The sequence below is a fragment of the Mustelus asterias genome, chromosome 14, assembly GCF_964213995.1.
Source record: "Mustelus asterias chromosome 14, sMusAst1.hap1.1, whole genome shotgun sequence".
NCBI classification, from domain to species: domain Eukaryota; kingdom Metazoa; phylum Chordata; class Chondrichthyes; order Carcharhiniformes; family Triakidae; genus Mustelus; species Mustelus asterias.
The window spans coordinates 69,787,365-69,808,561 of NC_135814.1; the positions used below are offsets into that span (position 1 = coordinate 69,787,365).

Here is a 21,197-nt window from a genome sequence, read left to right on the forward strand (position 1 = left end):
GTTTCACCAGGGTCACTTATCTCCTGACCTCATTTCAGCCTTGGTCCAAGTATGGATAAGTGAGCTGAATTCAAGAGGTGAGAAGCTTTCAAGAGATGCCACAAGGGTGGCACGGTGGCATAGCAGTTAGCATTCTTGCTTCAGCGCCAGGGACCCAAGTTCAATTCTGACATTGGATGACTGTCTGTATGGAATTTGCACGTTCTCCCTGTGTCTGCATGGGTTTCCTCCGGGTGCTCCGGTTTCCTCCCACAGTCCAAAGATGTGCAGGTTAGGTTAATTGGCCATGCTAAATTGCACTTTAGTGTCCCAAGAGGAGGATTAGTGGGGTAAATATGTGTGGTTACAGGGATAGGGCCTGGGTGGGATGCTTTGTTGGAGAGTCAGTGCAGACTCGATGGGCCAAATATCCTCCTTCTGCCTTGTAGGGATTCTATAATTCTATGAGAGTGACTGCATTTGATCGAGTATGGCACCAAGGGGTCCAAGCAAAACAGGAGTTAATGGGAATCGGGAGAAAAGACGCCACTGATTGTAGTCATGACTAGCACGATGGAAAATGATTGTGAATGTTGAAGATCAATTATCTCAGTCCCAGGACATGGCTGCAGGAGTTTGTTCACCCTTAAACGCCCCACTTTTTAAAAAAAATTAGGAGTTTGCTGCATTTGCCTACTAAATGCAAACAAAAAATTAACCATTATAGTAATTATTTTAGCGATGTGATGTATTAATTATTGCGAGTCAATTTCTCTGGCACTTAAAATTAATTATTATACATGTGAAATCTCATTCCTTCAGGTTTTGAATTATTTTTCTGTACCTGTTTTAATACTGAATCGGCCCACTCTAACTCACCCTGCCTCCCCCGCCCTTATCGTGATTATTTCCCACTCAGTAAATCTCACTGGTTATGAAAATACACAGTTGCTTGTCTGGTTCGCTCAGATCCCAGATACCTTGCATCCTCCACTGCACTGTTATCAGCTTGCACTTTCCAGCAAATTTATGGGAAAAATCCCTTTTCAGTTGAAGGATACACAAGCAAGTCTGATTAATAGCAGAGCTTACATGGAATTTTCAGATCCCACTGAGGTCAGTAACAGAGGTGGATGGGGCCCAGAAATGCTGGCACTGGCCGGCGTGCCAATTTCCTAATTCCATTCCAGGTGGCAGCCATTTTTTTGCTGAAGCAGATTCAGAGGTGACAAGGCTGGCTGGAGAGTAGCACTCCCAGACAGATCTACAGGCCCTCTAGGGCTGGATGTGGGTCCAGACAAAAGTCGTCCTGTAGAAAGATTTCTCCTCTCACCCAGAGTAGAAACCTCACTGCCTTTTAAATGATATTTTATTCAAAGTTGGTGAGGGGCACAATAATGTTGCCCTCTCAGTTACTTACCCTTTACTGCATCCTACTCCTCTGAAGCTGGGGAGCCTCTAATTGGCCCTCCAACTTTGAGAACCTACCTACCACCCTTAATTGGACAGCAAACCTGTCTTCATGTCAACTAAGGGTGGCACCCCAGTCAAAATCACAATGAGTTTTCTCTCAGGGACAGGAGGTTCCCGTTTTCCATCCCCAAAGTGAAAATTCAGCCCTTTATCTCAAGAGGACTTGAAAACAAAAACTTAAAGCCATGTTATAACAGTACAGAGCTCTGGTTAGACCCCACCTGCACGACTCAGTGATGGGCACTGCACCTCAAGAAGGTTATATTGGCCTAGGAAGGGGGAAAAAGGCAGATTTATCAGAATGTTTCCAAGGCTAAAAGGAATAAGTTAAAAGGACAGGTTGCATAGAGGCTTACATTTCATGAATACAGAAGATCAAATGTGGATCTAATTGACATGTTTAACATGTTGACAGAGCAGATACAGAGAAGCTGTTTCACCTGGCGGGACAATAGAGAACATGGGGAATTGACCTCAAAATTGGAGTTGAGACAATGTCACAAAGCACTTCTTTACACAAAGGCTGGGAGAAATCGGTGACACTTTTCAGTCTCGAAGGGCCGAATAGCCTACTCCAGCTTCTATTTTCTACGCTTTCCCCCCATTCATGCTAAATAGGTTAGATTGGTAAATTTGTGGTAGACAAATGTATTGAGGGTTAAGGGACCAAGGCTGGTAGATAGGGTCAAGGTATACATCAGTCATAATTTAATTGGATGTGGAACAGGCTCAATGGGTGGAATGACCCACTTTTGTTACTATGCTAGATGTCCTGCCACTGCGTATTCTGTCTCACTGCATTTTTAGAAACAAACTGTAAAACACTGGCTCTTATTTTAATCTATTATTTTTTGAATAAGTCTTTAAATTGCATAATTCTTCTAGTCATTTACTACAGAGTTCGGTGGAGAGTATTGGCACAATTTTAATTTTGCCATTTAGGAACACATCAACTGCAGCAATGAAATAAGAGTACAACAGGATCTCTTTTCACCTTAAATTAGGACAAATTAACAATTAAATGTAATTGTGCCCTCTCATCATTAATTAAGAGGGTGAGACATACACTTGGCCTTGTGAAAAACGTTAAATAAAGAGATGATTGAAAATCTCACATTGTTGACATGGAGGGAAGGTGGTTTTTGGATGTGCAAAACAGAAAAGGGGAGACGCAAGTTATAAGCTATTTCCGGAAATATTGAAGAAAGCTTATAAAACACTTACGTTTCTGTTTTCAATAATGATTACAAATTTACCTTGGGGGGGCTTTCACACCACAAATTTGGTATATTCAAATGAAGGGCTTAATTGTCTTTATATGGATTTATACATTGGTATAGTGTAAATCTGGAATTTTAGCCAGTATGCAACGGCTCTATGACAAAATAGAATAAGATGCTCCCCTGCTTGGACTCACATTAGATTTAGGTTTTAGGACGCATTCACATTTATTATGTTCCAGGTTTTTCAGACGTAGTGATTGGTGTTCCACAGAGGTCTACGTTGAGGCTGCACTTATTTACCATAGTGATAAATCGCTTGGACTTAGAAACTGAGGAAACAACATTTACTGATAAAAACAAATTGGAGTATTTGGCAATTTGTGACAAGAATTGTAAAGACTGTAGGGGAGACCAGGCTAGCAGCGCTGGCAGATAGTAGCTAATGTAGTTAAATGGGATTGATGCTATACATTTTAGAAGAGTAGAGGAAAGAAATACCTTAAATGGAGTTAAAGAGCAGAAAACCTTGATACGCAGGCAGACAGGTCATTAAAGGAACAGACAGGTAGGTAAATCCATATAAAGACAATTAAGCCATTCATTTTGAATCTAAAACCACCAAGTATGAAAATAGAGATAATTTACAATTACCAGACATTGGGCAGTTGATTTTGTCACCCTATTACAGGAGGGATTTAAAATCAATAGAAAAATGCAGCAAGGATTCAGTAGGTTGGCAATTATGGATGACAGGTCACAGTACTGAAAAGGCACTCAAGAAGTTAGGACTTCATTCACTAGAACAGAGAAAGTAGGGGTGGTCTGACAGAGTTCTTCATTGTTATTATAATGAAAGTCATGACAGATTTTTCTATAGTCAGTGAGACTGTAACTAGAGGGGACAAATTTAAGGAGAATTGAAAGGGAGGTGTAAAGCATGTTTTACACAGAAGAAAGTTAGACTACAGAATCCTTAGCAACAAATTGCTGCTAAAGAATCTACAAATTGTTTAGACTGTTCCATGAAAATCAGGATTATCAAGATTAGGCCAGATGCCTCACATGCTAAAAGCACCAGTGTGGACATGTTGGTCCAAATGCTTTGTTTCAGTACATGTGTGATTGTTTCAGTACATGGCTTTCAAAGGAGGTTTAAGTTTTTTAAAGTCATAGTGGGAAATCAATACTTTGGAAGTAAAAACTAGTGCAAAGAAAACACCTACAAGAACAATTCCAAGCCTCTTTGCCACTTATTGAAGATAACGATCAGCAATATAGCAGGATGCAATATAGTTTAAATAATTTCCACTGATTAAAAATTAAAACAGCACATACATTTGGGGCATAAATCTATGGGCAGCGGCTAGTCTTCCCCAGGATCAAGCTCCTCGGAGTAAAAGTCTGACCCATAGAGCTGCCGACCAGAGGCCATGATGTGGAGATGCCGGCGTTGGACTGGGGTAAACACAATAAGAAGTCTCACAACACCAGGTTGACCAGAGGCCACCAGCTCTTAGTTGCTCAGCAGCATCACTGGGAGGTGGTGGCTAATGCTGGTACTTCACTTACCCGAGGCCGAGAATCTACACTGAACCCAAGGCACAGGGAAGAGAGATACAGAGTGGAGGTTGCAGGGGGTGGCTCGCAGCAGGCTCCTCCTTCCTGATGCTAGGTCCTTCAATCAGGTGCTGAGTGCCTTTGAACAAAGAACCACTCACTTACATCCCCACAGCCCAACCCCAAGAGAGTTTGTTTGTTGGATTCCTTACGTGGTGAGCCCCCACCTACTGCTGGGTGAATACTAACAGAAGCAGGATAATGCTTTTAAATAGGCATTAATTGCTCATGTAAGGACCTCAATTGGTGGTGGGGCAGGAAGGCTACAGGACTTTCCACCATGAACTTAACTGGGAAAGTGTGGAAGTGCGGTCGGTATCCACCTATCTCCCTCCCACCTAATTAAATGCCCCCCTGCTACCAAACTCATCGTGGGGGAGGATACCAAATTCAATCCTTTGTAAGATTTTTGGAGGTAGATGAAAAGATAGAGTACTGCAACCAAAGTAATTGGTGCTGATCCTTCATAAGGACAGCATTAGGCCTGGTCAAATTGCATGGCAGTTCACATGCGAATAATAGTCACTTGCGCAAGATACTGGATGGAACTTCCACCTATGCAATTATTTTTCATTGAGTGTCCCAATGCCTTCAAGAGGGGAAATAAATTTAGGAGGGCAAAATAAGGTTTTTGTTTGAAAAAAGTGTATCATACAATGTGCAACTAAAAATAAAATCAACAAAATTCTTCTAGTATATTTTCAACGTGTTCAAACTATAATATTCAGTAGAAATCTGTTGATGTTTCTTTTCACTTGTGCAATGAAAACTCAAGTCATTAAAATAAGTACAAACCTGCAAACGTAGTGGATCAAATTAACTGGGTGGTGAAGGTTGCTTCCACATAGCAGAATGGCAATAGCAGCATAAGCACACTGACTGCATGTAACACCACAGTAGATCAACACCAATGCTACCAACTGCAAGGTCCAGGTGAGCAGATTTATACTGTGTTCATTTGACAATGGTCCATGCCTACAACAAATAGCATAACTAAGGCAACCGACCACTAAAAGGTAACCTGTTAGGGGCAGAGGGGGAAAAAGAGAGAAAATATTAGAAGCTGGAAAACTATCTAATCAGCTTTTAGACTTCATATCAACAATATGGCTGACTCTTAAATGCCCTCGCAAGCCAATCAGTTCAAGGGCAATTAGGGATGGGCAACAAATGCTGGTCCAGCCAACGCCACTCTCATTCCTTTAATAATTAGCACAACAAAAGGAATTAATAGAATGTACTGCTGAAAAAGAAACATGCTGTTGAAGCTTTTTATGTTGCACTCATCAGGGCAGAGACAAAAATGCCAAATTTCAAAGGGAGCAACAATTTATACTTCATGGGAAAAGGGTGCTGATTTTCAATCGGATTCGACTTGCCAAAGTATTGTCATGGAGAATGAACCAGGGAACTATTACACCACACCCGTCAGTTTAATTCCATAAACAAGCAATACCTGGACATGTTCCTTTTGTCTGTGAATGGCCTGGCCCTATGTCTCTTTTTTTTTAGTAATACTCTACAGCCAAGTGACTAATTATATATAGATATATGATAATAACAAATTGCTAGATATAAAATATTACTGGATATATGACAATAAAAAATTACAATTCTGCTTACCAAATAAATACTTCCTAACTTGGGATAGGTTTACAATACTTAAATACATCAGGAGGTTTGAGACTGACCAACTTGGAATCTGTAGCAACAAGAATGTTCTTTTCTACAAAAAAAGCCACATTGTATTTTGTTACATAAATGTCAAATAGAAAATAATAGCTAATCTGTCATTATGCCCATTTCTGTATCTTCCCCTCTATCTTGATCCCATACACAACATACAGCAGAGAACAAATCAATTTTGAGATTAGAAATAAACAATGCACTTATGGCATATCTTACAGTTAATATTTTCTTTGCAGAAAAGGGAAAAATGAACTGCTCAAGGAATTACTAGTTTTCTGAATATAGAAAAGCTATGGATTCAATGAAAGTCAACTCTCATCCTGCACTGCCATCTCTCAGATTCTCTCCCTTCCTTGCTTTCATAGAATTGCTACAGTGCAAAAGGAGGCCATTTGGCCCATTGAGCCTGCACCGACGACAATGCCACCCAGGCCTTATCCCCATAATCCCATATATTTACCCTGCTAATCCCCTGACAGCAAGGAGCAATTTAGCATGGCCAATAAACCCAACCCACACATCGTTAGACTGTGGGAGGGAACTGGAACACCTGGACGAAACCCACACAGACATGGGGAGAACATGCAGATACCGCACAGAGTTACCCGAGACCAGAATTGAACCGGGTCCCTTGCGCGCAGCAGTGCTAATCACTGTGCCACCGTGCTAGCTTAAAGATCTTCCTGTTTGCAGTGCAGCTCTGGGATTCCACTCTTCACCTCTGAAATTTACCTCCATGCACTTGGAAAAAAAACTGTTTCTTTCCTATGTCCCTGAAAACTCTCGAACACTTTAACCAGGAGCTAAAGGGAAATGTGTTGTACAACTAGAAAATCATTGCAGAAACTAATAATGTACACAAATTAAACTACATATGTCACAGTTACCTCATCTTGTTCTGAACTGCACTTGTTTGAATAAATTGCTTAGTCGGTCATAAGTAAATTCTGTTTGAATAAACCATTACTTTTTTAAAAATTGTGATAATCTCTTAAGAGATTATCGGCTTTGATTTGCAACAATGCAAGGAAATGCAAGCAAAACCTCTGGCTGATTTCTTTCAACCAGCTGCGTGAGCACTCCCCCCCCCCCCCCCCCCAGAACTGCCTGATGACATTCCCCCCCCCCCCCCCCCAGAACTGCCTGATGACATTTTAATTTCATCAAGACAGCAGATTGGTCAAGCAGAAAACATTACACGAAAATAGCACCACCAGGACTGTGATTGACGGGAAAGTATTTGCATGCAAAAGATTCCACGTGCAAGTCAAAACCCTAAAATGAAAATGCTTTCCAGTTGAGTGAAGAAACTAATTGGTGCACTGTACAAGGTGTTTGTTTTTAATGAAGTTGGTTTTAATTCATTAGAAATTGTGATTTTCTTTTTGCTTTTCTTGGTTTCAGATGGTCACCAGTGCAAGATTAGTAATTTCAGAGGGACTTACTGGAGATATCCGAATCCTGGAACAATTCACGTAAAAGTTAATTTAAATCCTCAAGAGGGAAACATAATATCCTTCACTAAAGATCTTCACTAAACAGAGAACCAACAAAATGGGTGGGCTAGGGAAGATGCAATTACTCAAATGCTGATAGTTCTTTAATTAAACTAATTCATGGAGAACGTTAACACATCACTAAATGGTCTTTGAAATATCTTTCGTTTCCATCTCCTGCACAGTCTGGGGATTATATATTTATTTTAAAAATTCTTATGATCACATAAAAATGTCACTTTGTTTGTTCAGCATTGAGAAAGTATGTATTTCTGTTCCCGTGCTATCTAGTTAGTGTCACATGCGAGGACATGCATCCTGTTACCGACAACGTTATCCCATTTCAATGTACTGACAAACAATTGTACTTCCTTACAATAAACTTCAACACATAGTAAGTGTGCTCATTTTGGACATGTCCAGAATAAGGGGGCATAATCTTAAATTAGAGACATGCAATTCAGGTGTGCAATCAGAAAGCATGCCTTCATAGAATCTTCAAATGTTTACGGCCATTCAGCCTTTTGTATCTATGCTAGTTCTGCAAGGAAGATGATTAGTGGAAATATAACACGCTCTTCCAACTGACAGATGTTGATGCCAGGTCAGCTGAAAAGTATAAAATTGTGATTGATAGATTTTTGATAGTTCAGGGTATTAAAGGTAATGGACCAAAGGCGGATAGATAAGAGTTAAGATACAGATCAGCTGATCAATTGAATGGCAAAACAGGTTTGAGGGGTTGAATAGTTGATTGCTTTTTCCTGAGTCACCACATCCTTCAGTCAGTGAAAGGATGGCAGGGCCACAGCATGGTACAGAACCAGGTCACGTGCTGGTGCTAAAAATGGGTGTGTGAAAGGGTCACACAGATGAAAGAAATGATATGATTGAGCTGAGCTGTAATGGCCTGAGAGTTGCATGGAGGGTGGTAATCACAAGACAAACACAGCAGAAGATGATTGTGTCCAAGTTGATCACAGATATGGAATAGGGTGTACACCAGTAACTTCAGCAACAGTGCACAGTTCAAATATTGTTGTTCAGATGCTGGCATTATTTGTGTAAATCACTCTAAATTATAAATAACAGAATAGGGAAACAGGAGAGAGGAAATAAAAAGGAGGTTGAAAGAAAATTGAATGGGAGATAATTATTTATCAATCAATAGATAGAATCATTGAAAATAGGAGCAGGAGCAGGACAGTCAGCCCTTCAAGCCTGCTCCGCCATTCAATATGATGATGGCTGATATCTACCTCAATGCTATGTTGCCCTCATGCCCCTTGAGGCTTTAGAGTCTAGAAATGTTTGAATATTAAGGGAATTGAGGGATATTGGGATAGGGCAGGAAAGTGGAGTTGATGCAAGGGATCAGCCATAAATGATGGAGAAGGCTTATGTCTAGTCCAATAATATTTCTTATATTATTTTGGTGAGAAAATAAGAGAGAATGACAGGAGGACAAACACTGAAGGAAACCAACTAATATGGTTTAAAAATGTGGCACTTAAAAATAAAACAATTTCTTACTCGCAGCAGCCTTCGACAGACCAAGAGAATAAGGACTAATGGTGCAAAGATTCCCAGCGTAATTCCTGCACAATAATAAAATTGTTCACTCCTGCAAAAGGTGGGAGGTCACATGATTATTATGAAAAGATATACAGCTGTGACAATTTGTTAAACAAAATTAAATCATTAGAAGCTGTTTTATGTATCTGACTACATAAGCATTTATTTCAATATTTCAGTGCTCAAAGCAACTAAATATTTGTACCTGTGGAAATATTCAACATTTGACAGGAGATAAAATGTGGCAAATTAAATCCCCAATTTAAAAAATAAATATGAGTGTTTCTATTGAGCTGCCTTTTCAATTTTTTTTTGAGATTTACAAAATAAGTAAGAACATTGGAAATTGGTGCTTTAGTCCTTAGCTGGATATTAACAAGGGTAGCATTTAGATTAGAATCATTTGAACCTAATGAATCCATTAAACTGATTAAATCTTACTGTTGCACGGAGGTTACACACATAATAAGCAATTTGTGTACAGTACCTGCTAATGCGTCTTGCATAAAGGAACAGAATAATTCCAGCCGCAAACAAAAAAACCAACTTTGGTTCAAACGCTGCAAGAAATACATATTTAATTAGATTTCAATTGTACAGTTTATTTATTAGTCACAAATAGGTTTACATTAACACTGCAATGAAGTTACTGTGAAAGTCCCCTAGTTGCCACACTCCAGTGCCTGTTCGGATATACGGAGGGGGAATTTATCATGGCCAATACACCTAACCAACAGGTCTTTCGGACTGTGGGAGGAAACCGGAGCACCCGGAGGAAACCCACGCAGACACAAGGAGAACGTGCAGACTCCAGGAATCGAACCCTGGACCCAGGCACTTTGAGGCAGCAGTGCTAACCACTGTGCTACCCTAATTTACATTTAGAGTTAAATATCTCCCCCCAAACTTCAGCACTCAAATCTTTGTAGAGCTAGCAGAATAATTTTTTTCTTTAAAGTTACATTGTCCTTTTTCTCCTTGAGGAAGAATGTCTGAGCTCTTTATAAGAGATAGCCAAATGGACAATTGCTGGTGTATACCCAGTAGCTTCAGCAACAGTGCACAGTTCAAATATTGTTGTTCAGATGCTGGCATTATTTGTGCAAATCACTCTAAATTATAAATGGAAAAAATCTGAAAAGAACCCAGAGAAAACTGTGTGTTAGTTATAAAATAATCCACACTATGTACTAAAACAAAGTATTGTGGATGCTGGAAATCTGAAACAATAGCAGGTTAGGCAGCATCCGAGAAGAGAGAGTCAGAGCTAATGTTTCAGGTCAGTGATCTTCCACCAGCTCGGTTTCTCTCTTCACACATTGAGCCAGTTGACTGTTATTTCCTCATCCTCAAGCAGCTGTCCAGCTCGCTTTTAAAATTATTTATGAAATCAGTTTCTACCATCATCGAATGTTCCAGATACAATTCTGAGTGTAAAAAATTCTCTTCATCTCTGTAGCTCTATTTCTCCCTCCATCGATTTGGCCTAACCTTCTGGGTGTTTCTGGCATCTTCTCTCTTTATTCCACAGCGTGTACTCGTGGATTGTGTGGTTATAATTTAAATCCAGCATTGGTGCATTCAGTAAATTTACCCACTTAGAAACATGTTTCCCCCACTTAAATTTCCTAATTCACAGTAATTCGTTTATTAGTTCTTTGGACATTCTCAGCGTGAAGGTGCAGTATTGAATAAACTACACTGTACATACAAACATCAAGCACAGAAGGAGTCCATTTTGTCTGCTATGTCTGTGCTAAGTTAATAGGGTGGTTTTGCATAAGGGTTACTTGGGTTTCTAAGTAGAGGAATAGAGGGAGGGAGAGAACCAGATTAGAATATTTAAATATGCAAGGTCAGTTTGGATCCGGATACTCCTGGCTCCTGCAATACCCTGACCCCCAGGTGCAGCAGGAACCCAGTGCAAATCATTATTGATCGCTATGATGGCCATGCTGGGTGCTCCTGAAGGTGGGGAGGCATGGGGACCCTGAAGCAGGGTGGTGCCCGGGGGCCTTTGCCAATCCCATAGTGGAGTGTCACTCATTTAGTAGGGGAGAAGGGTGGGTGTGCTGGTACCAGCAAATTGGGGGAGGGGGGAAGAGACGGGACTGGAAGTGTGTACCTAGCAAATTGGAGGGGGGGTATTTAGGTCCCCACTCACTTCAAAAAAATTAAAAAGGGGGGGGGGTGCTCTTTATGCCCCCATTCCAAAAAATATTCTAAGTGTGGGTGAATTGCGAACTCAATCACCTCAAACCACCCAGCAAGAATCTCACCCATTTTCCTGCTGGGGGCAACACGTAGAAATGTTTTGTGAGAATTCCACCCCAGGAAGCAACAGGCCAATTTGTGGTGGGGAAGTTACTGGAAAAAAATAATCAGGTTCAAAATGAACTTCCATTTGGAAAAGCATGGTTCAATCAAGAAGAGCTAGCCTGGATATAATTAGCTCAAATCAGCTTCGGCCACACTTTCAGGTAGAATTTTCCAGATTCCAATGAGTCTGAGTACAAAAAATCCTCTTCATCTTTCCCCCAGATCCTTTCCAAATAATTTTAATCATGACTTCTAATTATTGACCCACTCAGAGCGAATATCCGCCTATTTGTTGTATAAAAATCTCTCATCTTCCCAACAAATTTGATTTGGTCACCTCCTAAAACTATTTTTCCCTCCCAACTTCTTTTTGCACCTTATTAATCCACTCTGCCATCTTTAAAGATTTGTGGATGCCAGTGTTTCTCTGTCCATCCACACTTTGCCAAAATGCCATTTATAGTTACTGTTTTTCCCCCAAAGTGCATCACTTCACGCTTCTCACTGAACTGCCTCTATCCTGTCTATGTAATCCTAAAGCCACAGCAATACTCATCACCTACTACTTTCTGTATCATCTGAAAACTTTCTAATGCTGCTCCCTACACCCAGGTCTAGGTATTTCATCCAAATTGGAGAGAGTAAGGGAACCAAAACCACCCCTTACTGAACAGCACTGCAAACCATCCCCTAATCTGAAAAACATTTCTTCACCACCAACCTTTGCTTCCTGTCACTGAACCAATTCTGTCTTCATACCACCACTTTCCCTTAATTCAAGGGTTTCCATTCTTCTTAGTAAGCTTCCTGAGTCAAATGTCTTCCAATATTCTATATGTGCGACATCTACTGCACAACCTTGCTCAATGTGTTAGCTCAAAGAATTCAATTTTTTAGACACAATTTACCTCGAATAAATGATGCACCATCAATCGAGCAAAGACTAGTTTGTATGCAAGAACAAATAGGCTTTTATTAGCAAAAGACTTGGAGCACACCCATGCCGATGAACTGGTCCAGACTGAGGCAGGGTGGTGGGGAGCAGTCGCCTTTATACCTGGACCGGTAGGGCCGGCCGGCAGGGATGTGTCCAGGCATGTCACATATACAGGTAATAAGCTAACAGTGGTTTACCACAATAAATTTATGCTAACTCTCCCTAATTAAACCATGCTTTTCCAAATGGAAATTAATTTTGTCTGATATTTTTTTTCCAATAACCTCCTGACCAACAACATGAGGCTTACTGTTGTTTGCGCTCTTCGCTTTCTGTAATAGTGGTATAATATTAGCAACCCTTCAGTCCTCTGTCACCAGTCATATATCTAATAAGACTAGCAAGACTGTGGCCATTTCTGCTCTCTTTCTCTCGTTTCTTTCGGCAATCTAATTTACATTCCATCTGGACTTAGTCACTTATCAACTTTCAGTAATGAGAATCTCTTCTAGTACTGTACATCTTCTCTATTACAATTATGTCCATAGCTTCTGGTGGAACCTTGACATCATCCACATCCTGACAAAGAGAAAGTACTTCCTTACTATTTTTGCCAAGTCCTCTGTCCCCACATGAAGGTTTTCCTTTGGGTCCTTAAAAGGCACAACCTTTTCACCCAGCAATCCACCAACACTTTATATAGTTTTGAAGATGGTTTGCATTTGATTTCACAGAATTTGCTTTATCACTGTTCTCAAACCTAACTGATAAAGTTTCTCACTAGCATATTGTTAATAGCATTTATATACATGAAAATAAACATTCTACTTGGACATTCCTAAGTAAGCTTTGTATACAGTACAATTGTATAAATACAGTTACATGCAATAACTGTCTTCTAACTCGACACTCCATTCATAGAATCATAGGAACCCTACAGTGCAGAAAGAGGCCATCTGTCCCATCAAGTCTGCACCGACCACAATCTCACGCAGGCCCTACCCCCATATCCCTAAATATTTATCCGCTAATCCCTCTAACCTACGCATCTCAGGACACTAAGGGGCAATTTTAGCATGGCCAATCAACCTAACCCGCACATCTTTGGACTGTGGGAGGAAACCGGAGCACCCGGAGGAAACCCACGCAGACACGAGGAGAATGTGCAAAATCCACACAGACAGTGACCCAAGCCGGGAATCGAACCCAGGTCCCTGGAGCTGTGAAGCAGCAGTGTTAACCACTGTGCTACCGTGCCGCCCATGAAAATATGACGGTTCCTAAGTATTGTATCTAATATGCAACCTGGGTACAAAATACTAACTTTGCAAATGTCTAAAGTTAGAGCAAATATTTTTTGCTAACAGCTTTGTGTTGAATCAACATCAAGCTAATAAGAAGCAAATAACCTTTTCCGAAGAACTAAGGTGGCATTAAAAGCCATTCCAAGTAACCTGGCTATATTGTCATACATTATGAAATTGGATTTCAGAAAATAGTAATCTTCATATCAAATAGATTAGCATAAAACTTCCCTATGAGCTAAATGAAACTTTATAGACAGAAATAATTTTGTATGGCATCAAATGCCCTCCTCCTACTTTTCCTTTACATGCTGCCCCCTCAGTCGCATCATCCAAAATCAGTTTTCACACAGATACTGATGACACCCAGCTCTACCTAAGCATCTTTCACTAAGCACCCCAACTCCTCCACTGTTGCCAAGTCAGCAGATTGTTTATCTGACATCTATCACAGGATTAGCAGACATTTTCACCTATTATATATTGAGAAGACTGAAGCATTTCTCATTGGTCCCTGTTCAACTCCGTTCTCTAGCTACTGACTCCACCTCTCTCCCTGGTCACCACCTGAGATTAAACCAAATAGATCACAACCTTGCTATCATATCGGACCCAGAAAATAACTTCTGACCGCATATTTGTGTTATTGTTAATAACTGCCTATTTCCACCTCCATAGCATCACCCAGCTTCACCCCAACCTCAGCTGTTGTTGAAACCTGCATTCATAACTCACCTTAGACTTGATCATTCCAATGCACTCTCTGGCTGGTCTCCCACATCCATAAACTTGACATCATCCGCATCTCTGCTGCCTATGTCTCAACTTGCACTAGGTTCCATTCGCCTAGCACCCTGTGCTTATTGACCCACAGTCAATTATTGACTGTGTATTGACCCTCGCAGTCAAGTAACCAACTGATTTTCAAATTCTCACCCTGGTTTTCATATCTCATAATGGCTGCATTTTCCTCCCCAACCTCTCCCTGCTCCACAATCATCCGGAATATTTGTACTCCTCTACTTCCATCCGCTTGAGCATCTCCAACACTAATGGCTATACCTTCAGCTACTCTAGAATTTCTCTACTTCACTTTTGTTCTTTAAGACACACCTAAAAACCTCTGACCCAATATCTCCTTATGTGACTAAGAGTCATTTTTTTCCCTATTCATTCCTGGGGTGTGGGTGCCACTGACTGAGCCAACACATCCCTAATTGCCCTTGAACAGAATGCATTTCAGAGGACACTTTAAGAATCAACCACATTACATGTAACTCCAAGTGTGCAGCAATGTACATTAGTGAACCTGCAATGGTTTCTTGGTCATCATTAGACTTTTAATTCCAGAATTTTATTGAATTCAAATTTCACCATCTGCCAAGGTAGGATTACCATGGGTTGCTAGTCCACGGACAGTACCGCTAAGCCACCGCCTCCACATTTGTTTTAAAACGCTCCCGTCAAGCACCTTGGGATGTTTTATTTTGTTAAAGGCACTGTATAGTCAATACTGCTTTATTTTACAGTATATATGCAATGGTATCTTAAGTAACTTTTTTTAAAAAAACACTCCATATTTTTATATACTTTATTGCAAGCATTGTGACAGCAATGTGAAGCGGTTCTGCAAATAATGGAAAGTCTGTGTGTGTCCTGTAGGAGGAAAATGCTAATTTCCAATTCACTTGTTTTAATGATTGACACAAGAAGCATGGATAAGAGAGGCTCTCACTGGAGGTAGGGATAAAGAAGATTTAACAGAAAATATTTTCAGAGCAATAACTACTCCTAAATTCAACGCAACAGCAAAAAAAGGAACCCAGCAATTAAGCAAAATAACAGCAAGGAAGTCACATATGCAACACTAAAAACAAAATGGTTGAGTAGCAAGTAATCTTCAAACTTACGCTGTCTTGTTACAGTAACGATGTACTTCGTGTAAGGCATCATTGGTTTCACTTTGAAACAGGTTTTACGATCATAACCTTCAATGCTTATGATGAATTCAGAAGCTGATGATTTTGAAGGTGATCTAACTTGATGGTACAAGTGTTTAATAAAGTCTATCACAGTTTTTGGTTCATCAAAACTGTTTTCTTCTGAAGGATAAGTAAGCTCCAATAACTCAGAACTGTTTATCTTCACCTGTAAGAAACACTTTAGCTATAAAATCATACCTTGATTGTTTTTAAAAACTCCTCCATAGGCTGAATAACCTCGTAACTCTCGTACATTACAGAATGAAAAGAATCAAATATAACCAATACCGTATTGTGTTCCAAGATTTTAAAAAACTAGGTGATTAGCCATTTTCAGCCTTGACGTTTCAGAATTTATTTGCAGTTTTCATTAATTTCAATGAAAACAGTGAGTTTTGCTTTTAATTCATTTCTAAGTTTGAACCAAAATTAGCAAACAGAAATAATGATGCAACCTGCACTTGTATAACATCTCTCCCATCCTTAGGATGTCCCAGCGTTTAACACCCAACAATATACTTTTGAAGAGCAGCTCTTACTGTTATATGGGAGAACAGCACACCCAATATGTGCATAGCAATGATACATAGCTGGTTAAATTGTTTGGATGGAGCTGGCTAAGGACAAATGTTAGTCAGGAGAACTCCTTTGCTCTTCTTCCAATAGTACCATGGAAAGTTGTCTGTGCTAAGAGTTAACAATGCTGTGCAAAATGCAATGAGCATGTGGAATACACTGGCTCAGGGAAGGATGAGTGACAGGTGTCGCAATGGGAAAAAATCAGTTGAATAATTGAAGTAGTAGTTGAGAAAGTGGCCAAGTAATTTTTTATAGTTATATGTTCAATTTTCCCACCAGTGTACATGAACCCTCTGCCTTTCAATTTGAGAATGACAAATTCAAGGAAGACAGATTTTAATGAGCTCCACTCTCAGAAATGTACATTACAGTCTGAAAAGTCCATTCTTTTGAACAATACATCATGGACCATAATTTCCTCAGAGTTTCAATCAGCATCGGATTGCCTTTCCGCACCCACTTACCTTCGCAAAATTTCTTCCGTGTCCGTCATGCCCAACCTTCCTGACTCAGGGCGAGATCCAGGCAGCACAGTTGTCTACCTGGTCCAGCACTAAAATCTAACAGAATCGGCGTGTAGGGGACAATGTCCCCTTTTTACTGAACTAGCTGCCATAAAGCAGGTAAGTTTAAAGGTCTGCTTGAAACTGACAGGCCAGGGATAAACTAAATCTGTAAAGGTGTCAAGGGATGTGGGAGAGCACAGGAGTATGGTACTGATTGGACAAACCAAACAGGCAAGGGTAGCATAGAAGAATTTGTGGAGTGTATCAGGAATTGCTTTTTAGAGCAGTACATTGTGGAACCTATCCGGGAATAGGCTACTTTAGATTTGACTTTACGTAATGAAGAAGGATCAATAAGGGATCAAGGCGGGTGAATTGATAACAGCAAACAAAGAAATGGTGGATATGATAAATAAAGTTTTTCATCAGTTTTCACCATGGAAGACATTGCAAACATCCCCAAGTTATCAGATGGGCTGATTTAAAATATTATGGTAGAATTTACAATAATCCCAATCACAAGGGATAAAATATTAGAGAAACTCATGAGTCTAAAGGGAACAAGTCATCAGGACCTGATGAACTGCATGCTAGGGTTTTAATGGAAGTGGCTGCAGAGATAGTGGACTCATTGGTTGAAATTTTTCGTAACTTGCTAAATTCCAGGAAGGTACCAGAAGATTGGAAAACAGCCAATATAATGCCTTGTTCAAAAGGGGAGAAAGGCAGAAGGCAGGGAATTATAGGCCAGTTAGTCTAACTATTATTGGCAAGCTGCTGGCATCAATAATCAAATAGGAAATAGCTAATCATTTAGGAAAGCTGACTATAATCAAGCCTAGTCAACACAGTTTAATGCAAATCACGTTTGACAAATTTGCTCAAATTCTTTGAGGATGTAACAAAGGGAATACATAGAAGGGAACCCGTAGGTGTAGTGCATTTAGATTTCCAAAAGGCAGTTAACAAGTTGCCGCCTAAGAGGCTGGTGCATAAAGTAAAAGCCCATGGAATTGGAGGAAGGGTGTTAGCATGGATTGAAAACTGGCTGTCAGGTAGAAAACAGAGAGTTGGAATACATGGGTCCTTCTCAGAGTAGAAAGATGTAACTAGTGGAGTACTGCAGGGATCAGTTTTGACCTGCAATTGTTCACAATTTCCATTAATGTCCTGGAGGAAGGAGCAGAATGTAAGGTTTCCAAATTTGCCGATGATATGAAGATAGGTGGAAGGTCAGGTTGTGGTGAGGATATTGTGATTCTGCAACGAGACATAGATAGATTGCACTGGGCGAAAACCTGGCAAATGGAGTTTAATGTGGTGAAGTATGCACTTCGGTAGGAGGAATCAAAAGGCAGATTACCTAAAAGGATAGAGACTGCAGTGAGGAAAGTATAGAGGGACCCAAATATTCAAGTGCATGAATCACAAAAAGCTAGCAAGCAGATTCAACAAATAGTTAAGACGGCAAACGGCATTTTGGCCTTTATTGCAAAGGGGTTGGAGTTTAAAAATAGGGAGGCTTTGTTGCAATAGTACAGGGTGTTGGTGAGGCGTCACCTAAAAATACTGCGTCCAGTTTTGGTTCCCTTACCTTAAAAAGGATATAGTAACATTGGAGGTAGTCCAAAGGAAATTCATCAGGCTAATGCCTGGGATGAGAGGGAAGTCTTATCAATAAGAGATTAAATAGGTCTGTAGTCCTTGGAATTTAGATGAGTGAGGGGTGAGCTTATTCAAACATAAAATGTTTTCACTATTGCGACACTCTTGAACAAGGGGGACATAGCGAAAGGACCAGCCATTTAAAACTGAGGTGCGTAGAAATTTCTTTTCACAGAGGGTGGCAAGTCTCTGGAATTCTGTGCCTCAAAAAAGGTAGTGGAGGCTGCATCATAGTAAGTATTTAAAGTGGAGGTGGGTAAATATTTGATAGATCAAGGAACAGAGGGCAATAGGGAAATGGCACAGAAAAGGAGCAAATCTAATATTCTGGATTCAGCATTCTATTTGCTATTCCACTTTATAGTGATATGACATAATAAATACAGAGTACACTAACACCCCCAGATCTCTTACAAATTTATCCTCATGATACAGCGCTATTCGTAGCACATTACCCAGTTTTAGAAAGAGGAATTAAACAATGAAGCGGGCAAGCCAAAGAAAGCAGGTTATATCCAAATGCTGTCACAACCACGTAAAAGACCACTTCCTCAAAGTGATTTGTAAGTTTAGAAATGTGTGCGTATATATTCCCTTTTAATTTGTAAGTGGTACAATTTAAAAATAACCCAGCAGTTCAGCTTTATTCCTAAACAAGAAAGGTCATTTTATAAAACCATTGTGTAAGTTATTGACTAAAATACACAGATGTTAAAATGCAGATAAACATTAAAGATACTTGAACAGCGATGAGATTTCAAATCAGTCTCTGTAAGATATCAATTTGGGCCCATTGCGTGTAGTTGAAGTGAAATGTCATGTTCAGCAGGTACAGTGGCTTTTGTAGTTGATTAGCTGGTCTTTGCCTTTTCAGGTGGACTCAGCAAGTATTAAGTTTATTAATTAGTGTCACAAAAAGGCTTAGAACTTCATTAACACTGCAATGAAGTTACTGTGAAAATCCCCAAGTCACCACACTCCAGCGCCTGTTCCAGTACACCGAGGGAGAGTTTTGCATAGCCAACGCACCCAACCAGCACGTCTTTTGGACTGTGGGAGGAAAGCGGAGTACCCAGAGGAAACCCACGCAGACACGGGGAGAATATACAGACTCCGCACAGACAGTGACCCAAGGCTGCAATTGAATCCAGGTCCCTGGCGCTGAGACAGTAATGCTAACTACTGTGTCACCGTGGAGAAGTGATGGTCCCTTTATCTTTACTGGTTCTGCCGGAATGACACCTGAAGGCTGTTGTCCAGGTGATTTCCGGACAAAAACTCGATGACTATCTCCCTCGGTGACTGCCAGCGGCAGAGAAAAATCCTACTCGGAAATGCTGTTCACAGTTAGTTCATCCGAGATCTGTGGGGCTTAAACCACTTTGAGGAGGTTTCTGGGTTCTTTGCACATTGCCCCACAAAATTACTCCTTACAGCCTCTTTTTTGCAGTTCAAAAACGGCTATGTTAATTTAGATGTCATCATTCCATTAAGTAAAGAAGTTAATTAAACTGCAGTCTTCCTGCCAGTCCTTCAAAGGAGTCCTGAGTTTCCACATCTTTGGAAGATTCAGCTGGTTGTCCAAGGCATCCTTGAATTATCAGTGATTCTCTTGGTGACTCTGAGATAACACAGCTCAACCATATTTAAGCAATAATCTGTGGAGACAACTGTGTGCTGCAGCTTCCATCTTGAAAGGACTTTTGAAACAAGAAATTGTTTTTTAAAAACAATTTTCTTTAAAAATAATCCATAATATCACAACTGAACAGTTATGATGTTACATCTGCCACTGACGGGAGTGGGGGTAATGTTTTTGCCCCGATTTGTTTTGTTTGTCTGCAAAATTACACCTCAAAAGCTAATGGGTGGATTCAACAAAACATGGTACACAAATAAGGTATGGCCCAAGGAAGAACTTTTTAAATGATCCGTTAACATTGGAAGATAGGGTGAATTGACCTTTGTTTTAAAATGGAGAGAGTTGTTTTCGAAAGTTGTGAATTGTCTCAGTTGTTGTGGTGAAATTTGTCACAGCTGTCAAAATATGCACAGATTTTTCAGAGCAGGTCATTAGACGTAGATTGGAAAATGGCCCGGGTATGTTCTGTCCACAAAAAAAACGGATAAATCCAACCAAAGTGATGGAAGTCATCGTCAATGGTGCTATCAAGTGCACTTACTCAACAATAACCCATTCATCTATGCTCAGTTTGTGTTCCAACAGGGCCCTTTGGCTCCTGACCTCATTACAACCTTGGTCCAAAGGGCATAAAAGCTGAACCAAGAGGTGAGGCGAGAGTGACTGCCCATGACATCAAGACAGCGTTTTGACCAAGCGTGGTATCAAACAGCCCTCGCAAAACTGAAGTCAATGGAAATCAGGGGGAGCACAAAGGAAGATGGCTGTGGTTGTTGGAGGTCAATTATCTCAGTCCTAGGACATCACTTCAGGAATTCCTCAGGGGAGTTCCTAGGTCCAACCAACTTCAGCTGCTTCATCAATGACCTTCCCTCCATCATAAGGCCAAAACTGCAGATGTTCACTAATGATTGCGCAATGTTCAACACTATTTGCACCTCCTTGTATATTGCAGCCACTTGCACCTACGTGCGGCATGGCCCGGACAACATTCAGACTTGTGTTTATAAGCAGCAAATACCAGTGATGCCATGCACTGACCATCTCTAACAAGAACAACAATCTCCCCATGACATTAAATAGTATTGCCATTGCAGAATTCTCCCATTATCAACCACTTGGGGATACCGCTGACTAGAAACTGAACCGGATTAGCCATATCACCATCCAGAACAAACCAGCTGGCTTGGTCCATACTTCATCCATTGCCT

The 21,197-nt window shown here is 40.4% G+C and overlaps 1 protein-coding gene across 4 annotated transcripts in view; it reads right to left on the bottom strand.

The window, feature by feature from the left end:
- LOC144503763 (nuclear envelope integral membrane protein 1a-like) overlaps window positions 1-21,197 on the bottom strand; it is a 41,993-nt gene that overhangs the window by 12,761 nt on the left and 8,035 nt on the right. For all 4 annotated transcript variants that reach the window (XR_013499555.1, XR_013499554.1, XM_078228604.1 and 1 more), the window contains exons 3-7: window positions 15,523-15,760; window positions 9,540-9,612; window positions 9,011-9,101; window positions 5,916-6,018; window positions 5,088-5,313 (exon numbers count right to left, since the gene is read on the bottom strand). Coding sequence is in view for 2 of the 4 variants with exons in the window: in XM_078228604.1 (XP_078084730.1) it covers window positions 5,088-5,313; window positions 5,916-6,018; window positions 9,011-9,101; window positions 9,540-9,612; window positions 15,523-15,760 (731 nt within the window). In the remaining 2 variants the exon portion in view is untranslated. The remainder of the gene's footprint in view (window positions 1-5,087; window positions 5,314-5,915; window positions 6,019-9,010; window positions 9,102-9,539; window positions 9,613-15,522; window positions 15,761-21,197) is intronic.